The sequence below is a fragment of the Cololabis saira genome, chromosome 1 (assembly GCF_033807715.1).
Source record: "Cololabis saira isolate AMF1-May2022 chromosome 1, fColSai1.1, whole genome shotgun sequence".
Taxonomy (NCBI): domain Eukaryota; kingdom Metazoa; phylum Chordata; class Actinopteri; order Beloniformes; family Belonidae; genus Cololabis; species Cololabis saira.
In genome coordinates, this window is record NC_084587.1 from 14,246,346 (window position 1) to 14,273,024 (window position 26,679).

Genomic DNA, 26,679 nt, shown 5'->3' on the forward strand with positions numbered 1-26,679 from the left:
GAACCAAATCACAGTCCTGAGTTTAATCCAGCAGAAAAATTGTGAGGAAAACTACAAAAATCCCAGAACTGAAGGTGCCCTTTTAGGAAGAATGGACTAGATTTCCTCCAAATTGATAAACACAACTGTTATATGTTGCAATAAATGTTTAGCTGTAGTCAGTACTCGAGTTGTAAAAAAAAATCAGGTTGGATGGTGGATTTTATCATATGGGGACAGATAATTTGTGCTGATTACAAATAATATAATATATTAAAAATAATAGCACTGACCAAAACACCTGCAGAAATACTGCAGGAATGACATAGCAGCAGTTAAATGCAGCCTTTCTGTAAGCTTTAAATATCCACTGGGCTTACATCAAATACATCAAAACACAACAATAAAAAACAGTTTTCTGAACTTATCAAGATAAGTAAAATGGATCACTGCAAAAACTCAAAATCTTAACAAGAATATTTGTCTTATTTCTAGTTAAAATGTCTCATTTTAGTAAAAAAAATCTCATTACACTTAAAACAAGACTCATCACTGGAAAAAACAACAATTTTCACCTGTTTCAAGTAGATTTTCACTTAAAATAAGTAGAACAATCTGCCAGTGGAACAAGATTTTTTTGCTTTTTAGCTTTTTTGTAATAAGAAGATAAATCTGGTCCCACTGGCAGATTTTCCTACTTATTTCAAGTGAAAATTTACTTGAAACAGGTGAAAATTGTCATATACGTTATTTTTCTGGTGTTATTTTTCTGGTGATGACTCTAAATGTTGAAATAGCAGTAAAACCACATTCATTGATGAAATGACATAAGGGATGGAAAGAAGGGATGGCAGTTTTATAGGGGGGATGATTTTGACCGTTTTTATTTCAGGGGGGGATGCCATCCCCCCTCATCCTCCCTCAACTCGAGTAAGAAGATAAGATAAGATAAGAAATCCTTTAATAGTCCCCCAGAGGGGAAATTTCCAGATTACAGCAGCAAAGTGGATAGTGCAAAACACAAGAGGCATTACTGACTGTAGTTGTATGCTTGAGGTCGTCAGTCTGAAAGTTCACACCGTTTGGATCATATATATAAGACAATTTATTGTTTTAATTTGACAATATATTTGACCCTCTTTCAAACAAGTGTGCATACCATACATTTGAGGAAAAGGTGGGGTTTGGGGCGGCTGTTGTCATATATACCCTCCGCTGTCGGGCTTGGCACGCCATCTGCTTACAGCTCTGTACATGTATTTCCCCCCAAAACCCCTTTATTCATATTCCCTTTCAAATTATGCCAGGAATCCTTTTCATCCGACGAGTTCTCTCCATCCACTCACCATCAAAGTCAATGGAGCCATCTTTGTTGAGGTCAATGTCGCTGAGGATCTCCTCCAGCTCGCCTTTCTTCAGCTTTTCCCCGAGGAGGGTCTTCGTTCCCTCCTTCAGCTCGTCCAGAGTGATCTTTCCATCACCGTCACAGTCGAACTGTTAGTGGAAGGTATAAAGTAATGTTGTGAGGAAGAAAAAAAAAGAGCAACATATCAGGCTCACCGGTGAGAAGGATTAATTAGCAGGGAACGAAAGAACCAAAATGCACAATGTAACCATGAAAGAAGATGAATAAAAGTGTTTAACAGTGAAAGCAGAGTAACAGAGCGGCAGCATGAGGTCATGGTGAGGCGTGAAAACAGCTTGACTGTGCAAAGGGTTCATCGCTGACTCATGATGTGTGAGCTAAGTGAGAAACGCTTCTGAAGTGTCTCTGAGTCGGAGAAAAAGTTGCACATTAATCTTTCTCTGTTTAAAGAGTAAATGATGCTCTGAAACTGAAAAAAACACTCCAGTTTTTCAATTATCATCCACAAAAGGATTCAGTCACCAGGACATTGTCACTTTCTGGCCTTTAATTGCCTCCCCTGATGCGTGAGGAAGACAAAAAAAAAAAAAAAAAACCGTCTCGGACAGTGACCATGTGGTATTTTCAAGCTAGTTAATGAAAACCATGTGCGTCAGAGCTCCAAAGTGTCCTTGAGATGTGTGTGCTAGGTATGCTCATGGTCTCCAGAGGCAAATACCTTTCATAGCAGACAATAAGCCAAACTGGAAGCATGAGACTGAATTACAGATAATTGAATCCCAGTAACACACTGAACTCTCTGGAAGGTTCTCAGTCACGATCATTAAGAGCACATCAACGGTGAGGTCTTCTTCTGCAGGCGCCATTAAAAGCTATTTACGCTGTAATGTGTTAAAGACGCCGACCCAGGTGTGTGAGGTTGTGATTATGCCTGACTTGATCAGCTCGTTTGTTTTCCTGAGTCAGAGATAACGTCAACAGCCTTGGGCTGAAAGTCCTAGAAATAGTGGGACTTGCCGCGATGCCTCCGAGCAACAAAATACATTTTTATTAGAGAAAAACAGCACGAGTTTTGTAGAAAACGTTTTCTGACTTAAAGGAGCATGAGGCTCCTTTTAAGAAATGAGACCCTCTAGCGCCACCCTTCACCACGACGGCCGTCGGGGGTACTGCAGCCAACAGCGAAGCCGGTGTGAGTACCAGATTGTATCGGCCTGAAATATTTTCCCCGGAAGTGTGCATTTTTTCCCCGCGATAGTATTTTTTTGCCATGTTAAGCTAGGAAGGTAGTTTTTCACCATGTCACATTCAAAACGTCTTTTTTGGCAATTGCGGATTAATCAGTGAGCGCTTAGTTGACGTTACATTTTTAAAATTATATTTATATAATGTATTATGACTATTTTGCTTAGACATTTACAGATTCAACAATGAGAACATATAGAGACATACACTTCTGTAAAGTCAGAAGCAGCAGATCATAGTGGAGGTAAAAGGGAGAAGAAACATATACAAGGAATTATCAGAATTATCAGTGATCTTACTGACATAGGCTAAAAAAAATATTAGAGTTAAAATATTTATTAGGGACTATTTTCATTAGACAATTGGAGATTCATCAGTGAGCTGAAACAATAATAGCCTACTATATACAGTATAGGGTAAACAATATTTTGCTTGCTGCATAGCAGTAAGCAGTTAAATATTTTGATCTTAATAGACATTTTAAATTATCGATTTGCTTTATTACATTTATTAATCATCAGTTTTCAATCAGTTTTCAAAAGCCAATCACAAGACGGAACGTCATCACGTACGGGGAGCCGGGAAAAAAAAGCAGGTGGGAAAAAAAAGCACCGACACCGGCACGGGAGAACGGGGAGAACGCGCATGCAGCGTCATGTGACGTCACATCCACAGGACAGCGCGGGAAATTTGGGCCCGAATTGCAGCACATTTTGCAGCACACAGCCTGTTCAAGGCAACGGAGAGATACACTAGAGGAATCATTCTTTTGGGTTTGGAACGCTTCATCTGACTTATTACTAGAAAACTTAAAATGTATACGGATTTTTTTCATAAATCCTGCCACAATCCGGCCTCAAGCTCCTTTAATAATGCAAGATCATATAAATATTGGATATATACAGCTTTCTCGGGTCTATTCAGGGGTGCTGCAGAAGACGGTCCAGTCGATAGTCGGACCTCAGATTCAGGAGGATCAATGCAGATTCCCTCCGGTCGGTGGAATACCGGATCAGCTCTACACCTCTAGGTGAATTACAATCCAGTCTGTGTGTGTTTGGTGGACTTGGAGCTGGTATTTGACCGTGTCGCTTATGGGAAACGGATTATTTTGGATTATATCTCTATTTTTATTTTGTCATTTCAAAACAGAAAAACGGATGGCCGCGAAGTACACAGACCCTTACGGTATCCTGAGAGAGATACTGGCTACACTGCCACGGGCCATTCCTTCACAGACAGATCTGTATTGGACTCCATCAGGCCTGCCCTTCGTCTACGGTTGCCACCTTTCAGAAATAGAAATAAGGGACGCCCTGATTTCAGCAGCGCAGGAGCCAAAAAAAAAAGCCCCAAAACTTCTAAACTGAATAAAAATGTGTTTATTTTATATGAAAAAACAAAATGCTTTGATTTAAAGTTTAAAGTGCTTTAATAGCATTGAACTTGCATGACTGTAGAGACAGACAACCATACTAGCAGCTGAAATAGCCTCCTATGCTACGTATGTCCATATCAGCCCAGATGTAATATAGCCTACAGGTGAAGAATATGGTGTAAAAGTTAATTTATTTCAATAATTCAACTAGAATATGGTGTAAAAGTTAACTTATTTCAATAATTCAACTAGAATATGGTGTAAAAGTTAATTTATTTCAATAATTCAACTAGAATATGGTGTAAAAGTTAATTTATTTCAATAATTCAACTAGAATATGGTGTAAAAGTTAATTTATTTCAATAATTCAACTAGAATATGGTGTAAAAGTTAACTTGTTTCAATAATTCAACTAGAATATGGTGTAAAAGTTAATTTATTTCAATAATTCAACTAGAATATGGTGTAAAAGTTAACTTATTTCAATAATTCAACTAGAATATGGTGTAAAAGTTCATTTATTTCAATAATTCAACTAGAATATGGTGTAAAAGTTAACTTATTTCAATAATTCAACTAGAATATGGGGTAAAGGTTAATTTATTTCAATAATTCAACTAGAATATGGTGTAAAGGTTAATTTATTTCAATAATTCAACTAGAATATGGTGTAAAAGTTAACTTATTTCAATAATTCAACTAGAATATGGTGTAAAAGTTAATTTATTTCAATAATTCAACTAGAATATGGTGTAAAAGTTAACTTATTTCAATAATTCAACTAGAATATGGTGTAAAAGCAGCAACAGGAGGGGATGTCCAGCTCTTACTGGTATGGTTCACAGCCAATGGGAAGTGAGAGGGGGGAGAATTAGCACCGTGGTGCTCAGTCGGGAAAAGATTTGGAAGGGAGGACTTTAAGTATTTTGGGATCTTTTTCACCAGTGAGGGAAGACTGGAGCAGGGAGACTGCTGAAGCGTGTGCAGTCGTGCAGGCTACGCCACTCTGCTGTGGCCATGAGAGAGTTGAGCCAAACGGGAAGATGATTCATTTACCAGCTGATTTGTTCCCACCTCACCTGTGGTCACAAGTTGTTGCCAGTGACCAAAAGAAAAAGCTCACAAATACAATCAATGGAAATGAACTCTCACTTCCGCCTAGTTTCCAGTTGTCCTCCATCAATCCATATAAAATATGGATCATGTCCCCTGGTGTTCAAGACAAGGAGGTACAGTAAGTTATAGAGGGGTTGGTTGCTAAGGCTAACAATGCTGAGGCTGTTAATGCAAACTTGTTTCTGCCATGTGAGAGAAACTCATATTCTAGTTTCTAACTAACTACCAGTGTACACCTATAGCCAGTACTGGAGTTGAGGGGGGATGAGGGGGGATGGAATCCCCCCCTGAAATAAAAACAGTCAAAATCATCCCCCCTGTAAAACTGCCATCCCCCCTTTCCATCCCTTATGTCATTTCATCAATGAATGTGGTTTTACTGCTATTTCAACATTTAGAGTCATCACTAGAAAAATAACACCAGAAAAATAACTTATTCGACAATTTTCACCTTTTTCAAGTAAATTTTCACTTGAAATAAGTAGGAAAATCTGCCAGTGGGACAAGATTTATCTTCTCATTACAAGCAAACAAATCTTGTTCCACTGGCAGATTTTTCTACTTATATTAAGTGAAAATCTACTTGAAACAGGTGAAAATTGATGCTTTTTTTTTCCAGTGATGAGTCTTGTTTTAAGTGTAATGAGATTTTTTTTAACTAAAACTGAGACATTTTAACTACAAATAAGACAAATATTCTTGTTAAGATTTTGAGTTTTTGCAGTGATCCATTTTACTTATCCTGTGAAGGACAGAGTCATATTGATAAGTTCAGAAAACTGTTTTTTATTTTTGTGTTTTGATGTATTTGATGTAAGCTCAGTGGATATTTAAAGCTTACAGAAGGCTGCATTTAACTGCTGCTATGTCATTCCTGCAGTATTTCTGCAGGTGTTTTGGTCAGTGCTATTATTTGTAATATATTATATTATTTGTAATCAGCACAAATTATCTGTCCCCATATGATAAAATCCACCATCCCCCCTGATTTTTCTTTTACAACTCGAGTACTGCCTATAGCCTTTACAAATTCACTCAAAACACGTGAAAGAAGTTCATTTATCCCAATCCTGCTAGTAAATCATGCTCCGCAGGCCAGCACTGGGTTCTAGCAACGAATATCACTGCAGGAGTTTTTCTAGTGAGGCAAATCTCAGTCTTAAAAACAACTGATGGAGGAGTCTCACAACTATTTCAAATATTATTTACATCCCCCCAGAGTCTTCATGGAAAGGTAAATGAATCACATAAGTGCACAGGAGCAAATGGGAACGAAGCTTTGAACAGTTGAGAAGAGTCTGCTCTACATTGAGAGAAGCACACTGAGGTGATTCCGGTATCTCTTTAGGACGCCTCCCTAGGTGCTGTTTCAGGCATGTCTAAATGGGGAAAGGCTCCAAAACACACACAGGACTCGCTTGGGAGATTGTTTGTCTTGGCCGGCCTGTGAAAGCCTTGGCATCCTCCTGGAGGAGCTGGAGGAGGCGGCTGGGAGGAGGGACGTCTGGGCCTCTCTTCCACTTAAGCTGGTGCTTTCAGGACAAGAATCAAGATAAACAGACGTAAGATGTGGGACAGGACCGCTGACAGTGCTGGTCATCAATAGATGCTGTAATCCTGGACATGTGACTGTGAAGGAGGACCTTCGTACCCCAGATGTTGTTGTTTACTGGGTTCCTGCCATCTACTGAGAGTTTACCTTGAAATGCCTGTCAAGGCTGCATGTGTTGTAATCAGCACAGTTGTTGCTAGGCAACAAACAACCCTTCAGTGAATTCAAGATGATGTCTAGAGAACCCTGCTTACCTATGGAGCCAAATCAAGGCCAAAAGTTTTGCTAATTTGAAAATAAAATTTGAACCTGAAAATTCTTTTTTACAGTTTCAATTTTATTTTTTTCAGTATCAGATTTTTTTTTCATTTTCAAATCTTTTTATCTCAGTTTCAAATCTTTTTTTCAGTTTCAAAACTTTTTTTTTTTCAGTTTCACGTCTTTTTTTTCAGTTTCACGTCTTTTTTTTCAGTTTCACATCTTTTTTTTTCAGTTTCAATTTTTTTTTTCACGTTCAGACTTTTGGCCCCGATATGGCGTAGGGGGCGTGGCATCAACTGAGAGGGGCGTGGCATCATGAGTGACAGCATAACAGAGGAGGCGGGGGACGTTCTTCAGTCATGTTGCCTTCAGGAAACGTAGGTTGCAGAAGTTATCAGTAGAAGTATGATTCAACACTGTATATACACTATATTGACGTGATTGGCAGTGGAAAAAACTGATATTAGTGACACATTTCTGTTTAAAAAGCTGTTTTAGACCGTACTTGACACCAATCGCAGTATAAAAGCAATAAACTATGCCAGACTGTACAGTTAAACAGCCACACTTTAAAGTTTGACATTTCCCACTTCCACATACTACCAAGTACGGTGATAACTTCTGCAACCTACGTTTCCTGAAGACAACATGACTGAGGAACGTCCCCCGCCTCCTCTGTTCTGCTGTCACTCATGATGCCACGCCCCCCACGCCAGATCGGGGCCAAAAGTCTGAACCTGAAAAAAAAATTTGAAACTGAAAAAAAAAGAAGTGAAACTTAAAAAAAAGACGTGAAACTGAAAAAAAAAAAAGATTTGAAACTGAAAAAAAGATTTGAAACTGAAATAAAAAGATTTGAAACTGAAGAAAAGATCTGATACTGAAAAAAATAAAATTGAAACTGTAAAAAAGAATTTTCAGGTTCAATTTTTATTTTCAAATTAGCAAAACTTTTGGCCTTGATTTGGCTCCATACTTACCGTCCAAGTTACAAATTTGTAATTTACACTGCAGCAATATTTCCATGTGGGTATTAAATAAAGTAAAGTTAAAGTATTAACACGCTTAAAGTTTACTTAAAGGAGCATGAGGCAGGATTGAGGCAGGATTTATGAAAAAAATTCGTAAACGTTTTAAGTTTTCTAGTAATAATGTCAGATGAAGCGTTCCAAACCAAAAAGAATGAGCCCTCTAGTGTATCTCTCCGTTGCCTTGAACAGGCTGTGTGCTGCAAAATGTGCTGCAATTCGGGGGCCGAATTTCCCGCGCTGTCCTGCGGATGTGACGTCATTGACGCTGCATGCGCGTTCTCCCCGTTCTCCCGTGCCGGCTTCACTGTTGGCTGCAGTACCCCCAACGACCGTCGTGGTGAAGGGTGGCGCTAGAGAGTCTCATTTCTTAAAAGGAGCCTCATGCTCCTTTAAATGGATGGATCAATGGTATATATTTAATAATCTTATTATTGACAAAATGACACTTAGAAAGATCTACATCATCCACACGCTTTTGTTGCGTTTGTTTAAACTTTCAGCAGAACTTTGGTTCAATCTTTAAACCTTCTTGCCAGGGTTAGTGAGGTTTATCGGCCCTGCTTGGTTTTACTTGCAGAGAGCCGACCTTCAAACACAGCACACTTATTTTAGACTCAAGGTCAGAACTTCAACAAGAATACTACCTACTTCATTTGTTCAACAGCCAAGTTGAACTCACTTTTTAGAAGTTTTATTTCCACTGATGATAAAAGTGTGTGCTACTATCAGCATATTCCCCAGCTGCTACTGTATTCTCATGGTTAGTTATAATTAGGTGTACAATTCCGGAAATTGCATTTGCAACATTCATACATGCACTCGGATTATGAAGTAAGTCCATTTCATATTTTTATTTAATGCATTTAAAAAGATGGACCCAAATGTGTTGGCTGATGCATTAACTGAATGTTTTTTTAGGACATGTTTTGGTAGTTTTCCACTGTGGCTTTCATCACTATTTCAGTTCACACACACACACACACACACACACACACACACACACACACACACACACACACACACACACACACACACACACACACACACACACACACACACACACACACACACACACACACACACGTCTTAGGCATGCCCATGACTGTTGCTGGCAAGGCCCTGGTACGTTCAATCAGTCTGATTGACACAGACCAAATGAACTGAGGGGAGGGGAGAGATGGGGAAGGAATAGGAATATTTTAGCTTACTGATATTGCTTCAGGTTTGAGTAATTACTCTGGGCTGAAAGAAAATGGGTACCATCTTGTGAAAGAAGTGTGGCTTTGTACACGTTTTTAATTACCGCACGGTATGAGACAGACTCTGACTGATGTCAATGTTTTTATATGCTGGGAGGTTGGTAGTTTTGAACAAAAAAAAAAAAAGAAGCTGGCTGTGGGTTCAGCGGAAATTTTTCAAATATGTTATATGATTATTAAAAGACAGGGCTCTTCTGACATTCTATACTTTGCTTCGTTGGTTGCATACTGTATGTCAGTAGCAACTAGTAGCTCCTAAAGTATAGATCCTTCCACAATCTAAACCTTAGAGGTCTTTTCCCCTCAAAACATGACTTTCAGACATTTGAGACAATTTTTGACATAATCTCAGCATCAAACCTTTTCCCATGAGGCTTTTTTTTTTTGTCAAGGCAGTTCAGTGGAAGCGTATAGTTTGATGTGTCCAATGTGATTCAGAAGATATAAACGCATTTCCTTTTTCAGTTTGGTAATTTGGGTTTAGGCCTCTATAATGTAGCTACTTTGTCTAATAACTTGACCATGTATCTTTGAATCTGTGTAATTAACACCAAGACAATGTCCTGACTTCTGTAGATTAATGATCCTCCCTTCAGATCTCCACTGAGCTCCTTAACTTAGCCACGGTACTGCTGTGCTGTGATCATTCTAATAAATACCATCAATCACAACCTTTTTTATATTGGGACAAAGAACCTGCATTAAATCCTGTTCATGGAAAAAAATAAGATGCATTGTGGAACTTTCATTCTTTGATAAGTGGGTTTAAAAATATTCTTTGTTCCCATGTATCAACGACAAATCAAACGACAAATTTGCACCAGTTGTTTTTTTTTTTTTTAAACATCAATGTCATGCAATTATTTTCCCTCAGAAAAATACTTCTCTAAAAGGACCATTAACAGGAGAATATAAGTTCTGGCTTTGTGGGTGGTGGGAACCAAGAAGCTGCATGAAAATATTGTTAACGTTTCTCCTTTTGAAGTCTTTTTTCTTTACTTTCTCCATCTAGTCTTGCTTACACTCTGCAGAAAGGTCCAATTAAATACTTTAAAGTATGTTCAGACAGAAGCCCGACTCACTAAAAGCTGCCCTTCTTCACAGATTTGAGATCTTACCTGTTTGAAAGCACTGCGGAGCTCCTTCAGTCCAACCATATGAGCTGTCTCAGCCAGCATCCTTGGCCCCATTAACTCACAAAAATCATCAAAGTCTACATGACCACCCCCTGCACAAAAACAAAGGACATGCATGGGTTGAAATAGTAATGTCTCAGTTTCTTTTGTCTGCCTATAAGCAGCACATGGTGGATATTCATGCAACATTGTCTTGCAGGTTTACATATCCAGTTACAGATCGGGAAGAATGGCTCAGATCTATAATGTGGATTCATTTGTTTAGGCAGCAAGATTCCTTTTCATTTTTGCATCATGTAATTGGAAATTCAATACATTTAACTCAAGTCAGTTGCCCTTATGATTCGTTTTGATTTCCATCAATTCCTCTGGGTAATTCTTGGTTCTCGGCCTGTTATACATATACATTTTCTCAACGAAATAAGTCGCCTGCAGCCAGTACTCGAGTTGAGGGGGGATGAGGGGGGATGGCATCCCCCCTGAAATAAAAACGGTCAAAATCATCCCCCCTATAAAACTGCCACCCCCCCTTTCCATCCCTTATGTAATTTCATCAATGAATGTGGTTTTACTGCTATTTCAACATTTAGAGTCATCACCAGAAAAATAACACCAGAAAAATAACTTATTTGACAATTTTCACCTGTTTTAAGTAAATTTTCACTTGAAATAAGTAGGAAAAATCTGCCAATAGGACAAGATTTATCTTCTCATTACAAGCAATAAAATCTTCTTCCACATGCAGATTTTTCTACTTATTTTAAGTGAAAATCTACTTGAAACAGGTGAAAATTGTTGTTTTTTCCAGTGATGAGTCTTGTTTTAAGTGTAATGAGATTTTTTTTACTAAAATGAGACATTTTCACTAGAAATAAGACAAATATTCTTGTTAAGATTTAGATTTTTTGCAGTGATCCATTTTACTTATCCTGTGAAGGACAGAATCATATAGATAAGTTCAGAAAACTGTTTTTTATTGTTGTGTTTTGATGTATTTGATGTAAGCCCAGTGGATATTTAAAGCTTACAGGCTGCATTTAACAGCTGCTATGTCATTCCTGCAGTATTTCTGCAGGTGTTTTGGTCAGTGCTATTATTTGTAATATATTATATTATTTGTAATCAGCACAAATTATCTGTCCCCATATGATAAAATCCACCATCCCCCCTGATTTTTTTTTACAACTCGAGTACTGCCTGCAGCCATAAAAACTCTTGCTTTTTCAGTTTAAAAACATCACTTCCACGTTAATGTCATTGCATGTCGAATGGCCAAGTTTAGTGCAAGATAAACATATTTGTATGCTTACGTGTATCAACGGTCTATCAAATCAAACAGTATGAATGTTCTCACTGCGTTGAAGCCGTGAGTCATGCATGAATTCAGCCAGGCGCTCATTATAATTTCTTCAGCCCACTTGGAACCAGCTTGTCTGTTTGATCCCGATGGTAATTATTAAAACGGACTGATAAAATGGGATGGCCAATGTTGTAAGTGTGACAAAAGGCAGGCTCATTTGAGAGTGTATTGGCCAATGGGCTTTGTCTGTTTTCATTATTTGGGCCTTTGTCATAGTGAAAGACTACGTCAATAAAGCCATGCAGTAATTTCATGGTTTGATCAGAGCTTTAAATCTCGGGACCGCAGAGAGAGTCAAACTGCGGTGAATTCTGTTGTGGCCAGAAAGCACTCTAAATATCCACTTGTGGACTGATGTCAGAGTGAGCTGAAGGATTAGAGGTGGAGTAGATAATCATTTTCTTTTAATGGTTAAACTCTTTTTCAATATGAAAGTCATCTGGCCTCTGTGGAGGCTGGGGCACCGCAAAACAAAGAAATATAAGACCAATTGTTTTACACAGGTCGAAGTAAATGAAAAACCATTTCCCTTTTTGGAAGTTACCAGGGTTTTTGGCTTGTTTCCATGGTAGTTAGGTGCACATACCTCATGCATATTCATCACTGTAGGCAAGCAGGTAGATGCAGAGGTGCTTTTAGTTTTCAATTTGGACTGAACTGACATTTAATTTGGACCGAATGAGATTGTATTGATTGTACTGTATTTAACTTTGTAAACATCATATGATGTCTGTGTAGAGAGCCTTTCATTTCAGATTGACATACTGATCAGATGAATTGATCCCAATGTCAGTTGGCACTTGTATCACATTTCACCTACAGTACTTTCTTAGTAGCCAGTTTGTACTTTTTCATAGTTTTCTGGAACCTCAGAAAAATGTTTAGTTTCCCACAGACCTATAGAAGATGAGCTGAAAGAATGATTAGTTTTTATTTAACCAGAGAAAGAATCGAGAATGGCCTAGCCATTATTTGCAGCAGTAAAACGCACAGGAGTTACAAAACACATAATCAAAACAATACAGTCTATACATAAAATATGGACATCAACACCACAAAACACCAACAAACCTTGTTACAACCAAAAACGTAATAACGGCCAATAACGTAATAACTGCCAATAACGTAATAATTTTGCCCATTTCAAATGTAATAAAGCCAATAGTGTAATAATGTGCCAATAATGTAATAAAACTTTTGAGCCAATAACTTTTAAGCCAATTTCAAAATGTAATAACTGGTGCCGATAATGTAATAACACATAAATATGACAGCAGCTCTTGGAAATAAAGGTTTTTTTGCAGTTTTTGGGCAGTTAGCGGATGACATGTAGTCGTCATATTTATTCATCCAAGATATCTCCCTCTCTCTCTCTCTCTCTCTCTCTCTCTCTCTCTCTCTCTCTCTCTCTCTCTCTCTCTCTCTCTCTCTCTCTCTCTCTCTCTCTCTCTCTCTCTCTCTCTCTTTCTCTCTCTCATAATTGTGTGGTCTTTCCCCTCTTTAGCCAAATAGATATTCATAGATGTTCTTGTCTAAACAGGCAATTTTTCATGTGTACCATGCATATACCATAAAATCAGTGTCTCGTTGAGGGTGTTGAGGTGTCAAATGAATTCACCATATATTTTCCTGGACTTGCATTATTATTTATTTCCAATCCCAAAATCTGAACTGCAGTGTACTATAGTCCACTATAGGCTACCTATTTTTGATTAGCAAACTGCACAAAAACTTCCCAAAAGCCTTTATTTCCAAGAGCTGCTGTCATTTTTATGTGTTATTACATTATCGGCACCAGTTATTACATTTTGAAAGGTTTTTTTTAATACCAGGCCAATAACGTAATAACCAGCCAATAATGTAATGCCTTATTACATTATCAGCAAAAAGTTATTACATTATTGACTCAAAAGTTGTATTACATTATTGGCACATTATTACACTATTGGCTTTATTACATTTGAAATGGGCAAAATTATTACGTTATTGGCAGTTATTACGTTATTGGCTGTTGTTACGTTTTTGGTTGTAACAAACCTTTAAAAGGTTTCAACGGTCATTGTTTTCATGGATGATGGTTGTCAGTCATAATATCTACAACCACATATTGATGCATGTGTAACCAGATTCTTCAGATTCAAGTGAGTTTGGAGCTGACTCCAAGTTAACGAAGCAGCATACTTGAATGCTTCTTTCCCTTTCTCAGTTCAGACTTCAAGAATAGTTTTGTAAATATGTATATGCCAGTTTCTAAGTTTATGGGAAGACAAAGGAGACCATCTGACCCGGACATACAATGTACAGGAGTGAGTGAAAACATTGAGTTTAGTGATGAACAGATCACATCAAATCACATCACCATAGTCATGCACAGACATAAAAGTAGCAGAGACAAGTTTCATTTTGGCTTCAAAAGAGAGGCAAGACTTGATTCTAAAGAAAAAGCATCATCAATCAAAGTCCCTAAGTATTTATATTGTGAAACTATCTTAATCTCACTACCCAGGAAAGTAGTGACAGATGGAAGATTCATGGACATTGATTTTGCCTTTGAGAATATCATGAGCTTTGTTTTGTTGGCATTTAAAAAACTAGTTCCAGCCCACACATCATTAAAAGCTTTTTGGAGCTGATGTAAGGTCTGACTTGGTGTAGATTCAGCAGAGTACATTACAGTGTCAACATAAAAAGGAAATCTAATTTAAGACCCTTTTGATAGCTATTGTATAAAATGAACAGAAGTGGTCCCAGGATCGATCCCTGAGGGACACGGACACCCTTGGTTACAGTACGTGATACCACCTACCAGAACACACTGAAATCTGCCTGATTAACCATCCAACAGCATGTTCAGAGAGTCAACCACTGCACAGACTTTGTATTGGTATTTTGGGATCAACTGCGTCAAAGGTCTTGGATAGAAATTGACCTTAAAACATTGATTCTGTCTCGTGACAAAGTCTCCTTGTTCAGATCTGTCCAGTCTCAGAGAAACAAGTGTGTCAAAATTACCCATCAATCAAAAATCCAACCTCATACTGAGACACAGAACCTACAAATCAATCCAGCACAATACTATCAGTTTGTGTGAAAACTATGGTTGAATTAAGATTAAAACACAAGTATCCAGAGGGGGCTACAAAGTGGTAATCATACTATTGAACTAGTGAGTAGAGGTTGATTTCAGACTCTGTAATGGTTTCTGATGGAGGTTGAAAGTAAGATGCCCTGCATATTGCTTTTATACGTTCAAATTTCTCCCTTTTGTTGCAAATGTTCCAAAAATCACCTACTTCACCAAAGAACAAAGAATTGTCACACTTGCTCAGAGGTAGTGTATTATTTATTTATTTTTTCTCCGACTGGCTGTACCCTTTTGAAGCTCCAGTCCTGTGGGAGTCCTGTCTTGAAAAATCTATGCTTTATAGTGTGAGAGTCAGCCTTTAACCTCAGTTTTTGAGAAGTCTTTTCAAATTGAGAGTGTAACCGGTGTGGTGATTGACCTTAACAATGGCTCCATTGGGGATTATGCTGCAGCGAACAAGCTCAGTGGATGTAGTAAATGCTGAATATAAGTATTTCAACAAATGAATACCTCTTAGAAATAAAATATACCTCTCACTGTGAATCCATTATTGTATAAATCATAAAATGAGTATTTTCTTGTCCCTATTATATGTGGAAGTTTAGGTGTGTTGCAATTCTAGTTAGTCTTTTTTATGACCCCAAATTAAACCATAGTGACAATGGAAGTATGAGTAAATTTATTATTATTTGTCACATATTTTTTACTAATGTAGCCAGTAATTTTGGTAATCTTGGCAGTGTCTTAAAATAAGCTACTGCCAGCTTGAGCAGTAGTGCTAATTCAGTTTATGTTCCATTTCCCTTTGCAGCGGTCAATATCAGATAGGGGTGTCTGTGGGAGTTTCTGTGAAATTAATGTAGCCATTAGTCTCTTAACCCATCTTTGTAAGATCCCTTGCTCATGTCGTTTTGTCTAAATCAGGAAATTATCTGCATTTGGGCTACAAGGTGAACCTAATTAGCCGATGGTAAGGAAGGAAGCTCGAGCATCACAACTGACAAAGATGACTTTGCTGTATCCGGTGTTGTGTGCCTCCTTAAGTCTTGAACTTTGGTTGCTATTTTCCTGGGAGGTCAGTATTAAGTTGTTTTTATATGTTGTTTCAATCTGCAAAAAGAACGCTCAACAAAACCAGACTCTCTTCAGAAGAGCATGCTATGGCAATGTGAATGTCAGGATAAGCTAATTTGACTGTTTTTATGACGTTTAATGTGATTGTCTCAGCATCCCCATGACCGTTAATAGGATTAAGTTGGAAATGGCAAATTAATTAATGAATATTCTCTGATATCCTTACGTATTTTCAAATCTGTATTCATTTATTGGATATCAGCAGTTTAGAATGGACTTCTTAGTTAATCAGGACAAGTATAGAAACATATCCCATTTTGCCTATCATGGTTTCTATGGTAACACGGTTCTACTGTAACTGCAAGACTTCTCTGGAGGTGAATCTTACAGGTCAGCAGGTTTAAATATTTGATGTTTTTCGCTCAGCTAAAAATTTACATCAATAGTTGTTAATTCAACATTGATTTATGTCTTCTTTTTCCCTTCTCCTTCTTTTTCTTTGCATCAGGTTGAAATCTCTGCAGAACAAACAAATAGATTCAGGTCCGAAAGGAGAAAATCGACACGGTGTTTTGATTCAGTTTAACAAAACCACAGAGTAAGTTGTCACTCAACCATCAGATATCTGTTCAATGTCGATTAAAAATGATCAATTAGGTTACAACGTTACACGCCAAAAGTCAGCAATTCTGACGGATGACATTTAAATGTTATTTCAGCACGATTTGATCTGGGATACGATCATGAAAAGAATCAGTGAAGGATTTTACAGACAATTTAATTTGAGACACTGAACATAACCTTGTCTGGAGCAAGCTGCTTATCTTGCTTCTGTGTAAACCTCTCTTGAGTTCTTCAAAGCAGGAGCATGCTCCTTCCATAAATTGGAAGAAAAAAGAAAAGAAAAGAAAAAAAGGATGTTGTTACCGAGGCTGAAGTGCCTGTAAGTCCTGCCTCCAAAACATTTCTTGGTCCAGTAAACACACATTGAAACAACAGCAGCATCTCCTCTGCAGGATTAGACTTCTTCTTTTTTCCAGATGAGTAAATACAAACTTGTAGCAGATGTTGGGGGGTTGAATAGCTCACACATGTACACTATTTTACTTTTGGTTTGTTTGTTTGTATGTTTGTTCTCGTGGGGGATTAACATTTAAATGCCCTGCCAATCCCCCCAAAACAGACAATACCGACCAACTCTGCCAGACTAATGTTGAATGGCTGTAAGCAGATTGTTTTTAAGGCTGTAAATGTGACATTACCTGGAAATGTTTAAGCTAATGTGTCAAAATTATTTGGATTCTTTTCTTTTTAAGGAAAAACTTTGAGTGAATGTAGAACGTTAGATTTAACTTTAATTAGGAATGCTTAAACCAGCACAATGTAACTTTCAGCTTTTGTTGAGTTTGGCGGCTCCTTTGGACAAAAGCGGTAGTGCTTTACCAGAAAGAACACTACGTTTCCCATGAGCACCAGCGCGTACTGCCGGAAAACTCCTGTCCTGTCGCGTGCATTTGTTTTGATGAGAGAAGACGGGAAGGACTTTCAAAACTACTTTTCTGTTTTCAGCGGTCGTTTGCAGGATGGATAGCGAAGAGGTAATGTATCTATTTTTGGCTAAACAATATAATATGATAGGTCCTGGGTAAGACATAAAACTGCACCCGGTGACAAGGCTCTGGTTTGGGAAAACTGGAGTTTTGGGGAGTGTGGAGCCACCCCTTAATTGTCATTGCTCTCAGGTCCACCCTGGCCCGGGGTGGTAGCACCTGCTGGGGTCCCACATATGGGTTAAATATGGGGTGGACTGGACTCATCAGCCTTGGCCGGCAGCCAGTCTAGGTGTGGAGAACCGACAGGCAGACAGGTGGATGCCCTCCCCTGCTCTGGCAGCTCCTACAGCCGATGCTAGCACCAACGTACTGACCCTGTCTTCTTTGGAGACTGCTAGCAGATTGAAGTGAATAAATTGTCTCCTCTAAAGACGCAGACAGCGGATGGTTTTATAGTATTTTATTTCATTTTGGTTTTAAGGAGGGTTTTAAGGTGGAATTAGAGTGTTTTAAGGTGGAATTTTCCTAGACCCCCCCAGTTAAGGTGGAATTAGAGGGTTTTAAGGTGGAATTAGTGTTTTAAGGTGGAATTAGAGGGTTTAATGTGGAACTAGAGGGTTCTGAGGTGGAATTAGAGTGTTTAAGGTGGAGTTAGATGGTTTTAAGGTGGAATTAGAGTGTTTTAAGGTGGTATTAGAGTGTTTTAAGGTGGAATTAGAGTGTTTTTAGGTGGAATTTTCCTAGACCCCCCAGTTAAGGTGGAATTAGAGGGTTTTGAGGTGGAATTAGTGTTTTAAGGGCAGATGGAGCTCGACAGTCTTGGTTGGCCATCCATCTAAGACATGGAAAAGTCTGACCTAAAACCCCTGAAGTGCCGATGAATGCTGGATAGTCTCGTCGTGCATGGACACGTCTTGAACGTCTTGAGCATCAAGTAGCCGTGCCCCCGCCGGGTTACAGCCCCCGTGCCTCCGAGGAAGGTTTTTGAGCCAGAGGCTAGGACAAGGACAGTCTGATGTAAAACCTACGACCCGAGGACCTCGCTGTCACTGTCCCAGCTTGCTAGGCCATGGCAGATGAACCACGGGTGTAAAGGGTGGGGTCAGGACCGCGCACACTGCACTTCACCTTAAAACTCCATTGCGCAGGCCTGAAGGACACGTCCACGTCCGCTTGCCACCAACTCTACCAAGTCCTGTAGCGATGGGAAAGGGGCGAAACCGGCAGGTGTAAGATGACACTGGAAGCCGCAGTTCCAATCCTGCATGCAGGCGGTTCAGGATATTGGTTGCCTGATGTTGACCCTGGAGACGACAAAATCACTCGGCAGCACCCTGAACGACCAAGCAGCCTTATCTAGGGACAGCACTGCTTGCTCCACAAGGAGAGGGGCCTAGAAAAAGGTGGCATAACCAAAGCTTGTTTCCTTCACCCCCAGTTGGCTTGCCGCGGTCAATGGGCATCTTCCCAAGCGGTCGAACAACAACAAAGAAAGGAAGGTACGCACCCACCTGTAAGGGTGCAAAAGCACTGAAACTGGCATGTTGGAACATCAGAACCATGCTCGACAAAGATGACAGCAACAGACCAGAACATCGTTCTGCCCTGATTACACACAAACTGTCTAGGCTAGATATCGACATCGCTGCTCTTAGCGAAGTTCGCTTCCCAGAAGAAGGCAGTCTTCAGGAGCATGGCGCCGGTTACACCCTCTTCTGGTCAGGGAAATCTGCAACAGAAAGGCGTCTCTCAGGCGTCGGCTTCATGGTCACAACCTCCATCGCCTCCAAGCTGGAAAAACTACCAACCGGTCATTCTGACCGCATCATGTCCATGCGCCTCCCTCTGAAGAACAAGAAGTATGCCACGCTTTTCAGTGTGTACGCCCCAACTCTTCAAGCTGAGCCTGCAGAAAAGGACAAGTTCTACTCAGAGCTCCGCAGTGTCCTTCAAAGCACCCCTGCAGACGACAAGGTGATTATCCTTGGCGACTTCAACGCCAGAGTGGGCCAAGACGCAGTTGTCTGGAAAGGAGTACTTGGCAGACACGGCGTTGGAAATTGCAACAACAACGGGCACTTACTGCTGGAGTTTTGCATGGAGCAGCAACTTGTCATCACCAACACCATCTTCCAGCAAAAGGACAGTCTGAAGACAACCTGGATGCATCCTCGGTCCAAACACGGGCACCTCATTGACTATATTCTAGTGCGCCAACGAGACCACCGAGACGTCTTACACACCAGAGTGATGCCCAGCGCAGAATGTCACACCGACCATTGCCTAGTGCGCTGCAAACTCCGGCTGCACTTCAAACCCAAACCAAGGAAGGGAGGGCCACCCAGAAAAACGTTCAAGCTCAGCAAGCTACAATCAGCTGAGGTGAAAGCTGACTTTCAGGCAGGCCTACAGTCCAAGCTTGAAAACGACAGCTGCCCAGTAGATCCCTCACCCGATTCACTCTGGGACCAACTGAAAACAGCCATCCTGCAGACGTCAGAGGAAGTCCTGGGGTTCACCACTAAAAAGAACAAGCACTGGTTTGATGAGAACAATGAAGAGATACGGGAATTGCTGGCGAAAAAGAGAGCAGCCCACCAGGCCCACCTGGCTCAGCCGCCCTGTCCTGTGAAGAAGCCTTCCGTCACATCTGCAGCAACCTCCAGCGCAAGCTTCAAGTGATCCAGAACGAGTGGTGGACCAACCTCGCAGAAACAACTCAGCAGTGCGCGGACGCTGGTGACTACAGAGGCTTCTACGAAGCCCTCAAGGTAGTGTATGGCCCCACCCACCACGTCCAGAGTCCTTTGCGCAGCGCCGACGGTCAGGCGCTCCTCACAGACAGAACGTCTATTCTGAGCCGCTGGTCTGAGCACTTCCAGGCCCTCTTCAGCGCTGACAGAGTTGTTCAGGACTCAGCAATCCTTCGCATCCCTAAGCTACCAGTCAAACTGGAACTGGACGAACCACCTTCCATGGAAGAACTCAGGGAGGCCATAGAACAGTTGAAGAGTGGCAAAGCAGCAGGAATCGACGGTATTCCACCAGAGATCTGGAAAGATGGAGGCCCCGCGTTACACAGCAAGCTCCACGTATTCGTTGACTGTTGCTGGGAGCATGGACAGCTTCCTAAAGACCTCCGTGATGCAGTCATTGTTACCTTGTATAAAAACAAGGGGGAAAAGTCAGACTGCTCCAACTACCGGGGGATCACCCTGCTTTCCATCGCAGGCAAAATCCTTGCTTGTGTGCTCCTGAACAGGCTGATACCTACCATCGCAGAAGACCACCTCCCGGAAACCCAGTGTGGCTTCAGAGCAAACAGGGGCACCACAGACATGGACTTCGTCCTCAGGCAGCTCCAAGAGAAGTGCCGAGAACAGAACAAAGGACTGTATGTAACGTTTGTGGACCTGACCAAGGCCTTTGATACGGTGAACAGAAAGGGACTTTGGCTGATCATGGAGCGCCTCGGCTGCCCCCCAAAGTTTCTCAGCATGATCACCCAGCTGCATGAAGACCAGAGCGGCCAAGTCAGAGTGAACAGCAACCTCTCAGAGCCCTTCCCCATCGTCAACGGCGTGAAACAGGGTTGCATCCTGGCACCAACCCTGTTCAGCATCTTCTTCAGCATGATGCTCATGCAGGCCATGGAAGACCTTGACGACGACGACGCTGTCTACATCCGCTACCGCCTCGACGGCAGTCTGTTCAACCTCAGAAGGCTACAAGCCCACACAAAGACCCTTGAGCAGCTGATTCGAGACCTCCTCTTTGCCGACGATGCTGCCCTCGTTGCCCACACCGAAAGAGCCCTGCAGCGCCTCACATCCTGCTTTGCAGAGGCTGCCCGGCTCTTCGGACTCGAGGTCAGCTTGAAAAAGTCGGAAGTCCTCCACCAGCCTGCACCTCGGGTAGAGTACCGCCCTCCACATATCACCACTGGCGAGACTGAGCTAAAGACCGTCCATCAGTTCACCTACCTGGGGTGTACAATCACATCAGATGCCAAGATCGACAGGGAGGTTGACAACAGACTGGCCAAGGCAAACAGCGCTTTTGGCAGACTGTATGACAGAGTCTGGAAAAACAAACACCTGAAGAAGGCACAAAGATCAGTGTGTACAGAGCCGTCATACTCACCACCCTCCTGTACGGCTCTGAGTCGTGGGTAACCTACCGCCACCAACTACGACTCCTCGAACGTTTCCATCAGCGCTGCCTCCGCACCATCCTCAACATCCACTGGAGCGACTTCTTCACCAATGTTGAGGTCCTCAAACAGGCGGAGATCACCAGCATCGAGACCATGCTGCTGAAATCGCAGCTACGCTGGGCAGGGACAAAGATCTTCTATACACAAGATAGCGCATTGCCGTTACTGGCAATGGTTTGAAATTGTATACACTTCCGGTCTCCTAAGTGGGCGTGGCCGCCCCTCTCCCCACATCGTTTTGGAACATACAACACTAGATACAGTACAACTTTCTTCCAAAAATACTTAAATAATAAAAATAACAGTATTATTAGCAAAGAAGCTAGTTTTATTTTAGTTTTAAACTTAATTTTATCCGATGGGAAAACGATGAGAGCCAAATCTCGCGAGAGTGTGTTGCTCAGACAGAGACAGGTCTCAAACAAAGTTCATTTTCTCCTAATCTGTCGGTCTGAAAATTGCCATTTTGGTGTCAGAATGTTCAGAAGGTTTGTGGCTTTTGAAAAATGGGTCCCATATTTACTTAGGTTACTATGGGGCGAAGGAATTGGTAATAATCTGTGCTCACGTTCACTTTTCCCATAGGACTCAATAGACTCAGGACCTACTTCCGGTCTCCTAAAGGGGCGTGGCAGTCACGTGACACAGATACAGCAACTCGAACCTTAGTGGGCTGTCTCGGTTTATAGAACGTCTCTGGCAGGGCATGTCTCCAGAATGGAGGATCATCGCCTACCCAAGATGGCCTTGTATGGCGAACTCTCCACCGGCCATCGTGACAGAGGGGCACCGCAGAAACGCTACAAAGACTCTCTTAAGAAGTCCCTCGGTGCCTGCCACATTGACCACCAGCAGTGGTCCACTCTCGATGCTGACCGTGACGCCTGGCGCCGCACCGTCCACCAGGCTGTCACCGCTTTTGAGGACTCCCGCACAGAGAACCTGAAGGAGAAACGCCGCAGGAGGAAGAACCTGGAAGCCTCAGCAGCTGTACCTGACGTGACCTTTGACTGCAGCCGCTGCGGCCGGACCTGTCTGTCCCGCATCGGGCTTGTCAGCCACGAGCGTGCCTGCAGTCGACGTGGACAGCCCCCTTCATAAAATCTTCGTTCACGAAGCCAAGCCAAGAGAGATAATATGACGATGTTGAAAATCACTAAGTTCAACTTGGTTTTATTAGTGAAGTCACCCCCGCCCCCCTGTGCTGTTTCAGCGAGATAATGCGCCCCAAACTACAAACGTTTTTTAGAGGGACTTCGTCATAAATTAGAAGTCCAACATACTTACTGACAAAATAAAAAAATACTTTATAACCTGTGAATAACTGAATGCCCATTTCTTATATTTTGCGGATCAGCCCTGCACAATTTTACAGTTCTCAGGAAAAATACTAGAACCCAAGACGAATCCCCTGTATGTGAAAACATTCTAATTTTGATTCTTATTGAACATAGAACTTTACATTTACATTTGTATCATAACAATTCTGTCTCTCTTGTCGGACATTCCTCCTCGTCTTTCATCTCACCCCAGCGAGGGAACGCCGGGCCAATGTTTATTCTTGTCCGGGCATTTAGCTTGTTACTCTCCCGCTTTCTTTTTTCGCCTGCTCTGATAAAACTTTTATTTTCTCTGCGCTCCACGCTCCGCCCAGCTTTCGTCTCGACTACGAATCGGGAAGGAGGGGCAGGTGACGTATGCCGTAAAGCAGTCAAAGCCGTAAAAATGTGTAGTTTTTTAGTGTGGCAGGGTTCCTACCATGCTCCTCAAAGTTACATAGTGCCAGTGAAGGCGATACAGACCCCTCAGACCATGACAGAGGTTCATTAAACCTGTAGGAAGTTGATGTACCATCACAATGACTCTGGAAATATTATATTAAGGTGGAAAAGTTACATAGTGCTGCTTTAACAAAGGAAGGACCCTCCAACTAAAACAGACAATTTGTTTTCTCAGCTTAATTTTAGACGGTTTGTCAAAGATTAGTAATGTTTTTCATCTTTTTTACTAATAGTTTTTCTTTTCAAGTCAAATTGGATCATGTCTTTTTTCAAACAAACAGATATTTATATATACAGTATCTTTGTGCCACATACATACCTGATACGCATAGGTTTAATATGTTATTTTGATCCACCTTAAACTCAGAATGTTAGCCGTGCTATACTGGATCATTGGGAAAGGAAAACCGAGACAAACACGGCAAAGAGCAGAGAGCACAGCGATGTCTAAAAGCACACTCCTGCATGCAGTAACTCTTGTTCGCTGCTGCACCTGCAGTGTGAGCCACATTAATCAGCACGCCAAAACATGCTGGATGCCCACAAGTCCAAAAAAAAACAAATCTCAGGTCCTAAAGGACTCGTCGGAGAGAACAATCGCTGTATGGGTTGATGCCGCACACATACGGAGGCATGACTCACTTATTCACACCTTCCCATTTAACAAAGACCCATCAATCATGCGCACATGCTTTCACCCTGGAGGAAGGAAAGAAAACCGTTGACGCATACAGCAGCTAATGGATAAATACTAACATTTCATCTTGATTTGCTGGATGATCTCAATAAGCTCCATCTCTGTAGGCATGTAGCCCATGGTCCTCATGGCGTCAGCAATGTCTTTATAATGGATGAAGCCATCCGCGTCGTAGTCAAATTCCTTAAAGGCCTCTTGCAGCTCTGGTAGACACATAAACAAACGACTGATTGCAGCAAACTGGAAAGTAAGGTATTTTACCCAAAAGAGTCACACTCACCAATACACGTACACTTAGTTCAGACAGGCATAGCTCGAAATTCTCTTCTTAACGATTTTGTAAGTTCTTGACTCAAGGAAACAAAACTACAGCCAACGCTCAAGAAAATTGTTTCAATTGATTTTTGTAGCTCTGACTCATCGGAAAATATATTTCCAAGGCAATCTTAGCAACCTTCAGTCTCTTACATAAATCAGGAGCAGACCAGAGCTTAAAGGGAGGAAATGTTGATGCAATTCATAATGCTCTGTGCTGACGAGTAATATATTGTGTATTTGCCATCTAATTATACCATCAACAGCTTCTTACCATCTAGCTCCCCTGGCATCAGCTCCCGCTCCTGCAGAGCAGAGAAAAGAAACAAAAGAAATAATTAGTACTGCAGGACAACATGTGGAATCAGGGTGCCTTTAAAAGCCCAGTCTCCAGAGAAACATCCAGTGATAATTTGTTTTTGACTACCAAATTAGAACAACATGCATATCATGTCAACACTGCTGTATCCTGACAGAAAACTCTAATGGGATTTCATCCAGCAACATATCTCCCTAATTTACAATCTGATACAATATCAGACGGTCCCACTCTCCTACACGCGCAGACACACACTCACGGCATGGGGAAATGTTATCTCAGTCTGCCTGCATAAAAATACACACCCACGCGGCCACTGTTCGACTGTGATCTGCTCAAATCGTGCATGGTTACAAAGAAACACAGGAACCTGTGAGATAATCCACAGATACGCGCACACACCCGTCCCGCACATCGGCCTACTTAGATAAGTGACATCGTTTGCATATATGGCCATGTGTGTGAGACTTTTAGTATTCTCTGACTTATTTCGACATTTGCCCTGGCGGATTTCTCCTCTTCGCTTCCTTTTTCGAATACATTTTCAAAGAGGAGAGCCATAGCTGGAGGGCCGAAAATGAAATGTTCACTCTAAGGGTAGTGGAAAACAGGTTTTCTGAGGGGCTTGAAATAGCAATATGTTAATAAGTCTGGGTGGAAAACAGACATGGGGGACATTACAGATGAAAAGGGTAATGTTTTTTGTTTTTTTTTGTTGCAAATTTCTCAAATGAAACAAGTTACCATGGGGATTGCTTACATTAAGACATTCGGCACACCAGATTACAAAAAATGCCTTTAAATTCTGTAAACATTTTCTGAAAATAGAAAGCGTGATGGATGGTGTCGGCTGTGCAAGCTTTGGCCCCATCGTCGTCGTAAAACTGGGATGTAATGATCATGCACAACTGTGTAAATCATGCAGCCCATAAGAACTGTAATATCCGAGACGCTGTCTTGGATGTCAGTCCTTGTCGGGGTCACTGGAAATCAAAGAAACCGTTGTGGTCATCTCTCAGATCCAGCAGCGCTGGAGCACTGATGAATGAGATGTCTCTATCTCCCACATGCTTTTCAAGTGTTGCTCAGTCTAAGCCTCGGGTGGTCTTATTACGCTCTTGTCTTGCCACTGAGACCCTCAGACGTATGTCTCAGCTTTGGAGGGTTATATGTGTCTCTTTAAGGTGATCCCTCTGTTGCTCTGATAGCTGGCTAACTTCTTCTCTGGCGTTGTCTTGATCTTGGCTTTTTTTAAAATCTTTTTCTCCATGGGGGATATTGCTCCTTATGGCTTGTGGAATTCATCTTGTTACTAAAACATCTTGGGGACCACTGGTGCAGTTTACAACAGCTTATTAGTCTCAGAGATGGTGCAAGTTGGTGGAGGGTATAGGCAGTGCTGCATTTATGTCTTCTCAATAGCAAAAAAGAAAAAACACAACAGCAAATTAAAAAAAATACAACAACAAAACAGAAAGCACAATGGAAAGAAAAAAGAAACACAACGGGAGATTAAAAAAACACAATGTCAAAAGAGAAAGCACAACAGCAAAAGCAAAAACGCAACTGCATTAAGCCGTTGCGTTTTTGCTTTTGTTTTTGTGCTTTCCTGTTTTGCCGTTGTGTAAAACACTAAACACTTAATGAATAATTTAAAACATGTCTTCCCAATAATATGAAAGAAAACATCCTAAACATGCAAATTGTGAGAAAATCTCAAATCATATTGTGTCAAACAACATTTTATAAACTAAATAGTACTCAAGGGTAATACTCAAAGTGTTCATATTAAAAAAAATAAAATATACATACATCATTTTATGACATTTTATATTAGTCCTCGAATTAAAAAAAAAAAGGTAAAGTGTTTCTGAGTGACATGTCCCTTGATATTTTAGAGAAAACATCCATAAAACATGAAAAGCTTGCTCCCCGCTCCTACTCCCTCCTGTTCTC

General features: G+C 41.0%; 1 protein-coding gene across 1 annotated transcript in view; it reads right to left on the reverse strand.

The window, feature by feature from the left end:
* The window catches only part of cabp4 (calcium binding protein 4), a 47,978-nt gene that overhangs the window by 1,848 nt on the left and 19,451 nt on the right, over window positions 1-26,679 (reverse strand). The window contains exons 5-8 of the mRNA XM_061744947.1: window positions 24,679-24,709; window positions 24,149-24,292; window positions 10,306-10,415; window positions 1,326-1,473 (exon numbers count right to left, since the gene is read on the reverse strand). Coding sequence (XP_061600931.1) covers window positions 1,326-1,473; window positions 10,306-10,415; window positions 24,149-24,292; window positions 24,679-24,709 — 433 coding nt within the window. The remainder of the gene's footprint in view (window positions 1-1,325; window positions 1,474-10,305; window positions 10,416-24,148; window positions 24,293-24,678; window positions 24,710-26,679) is intronic.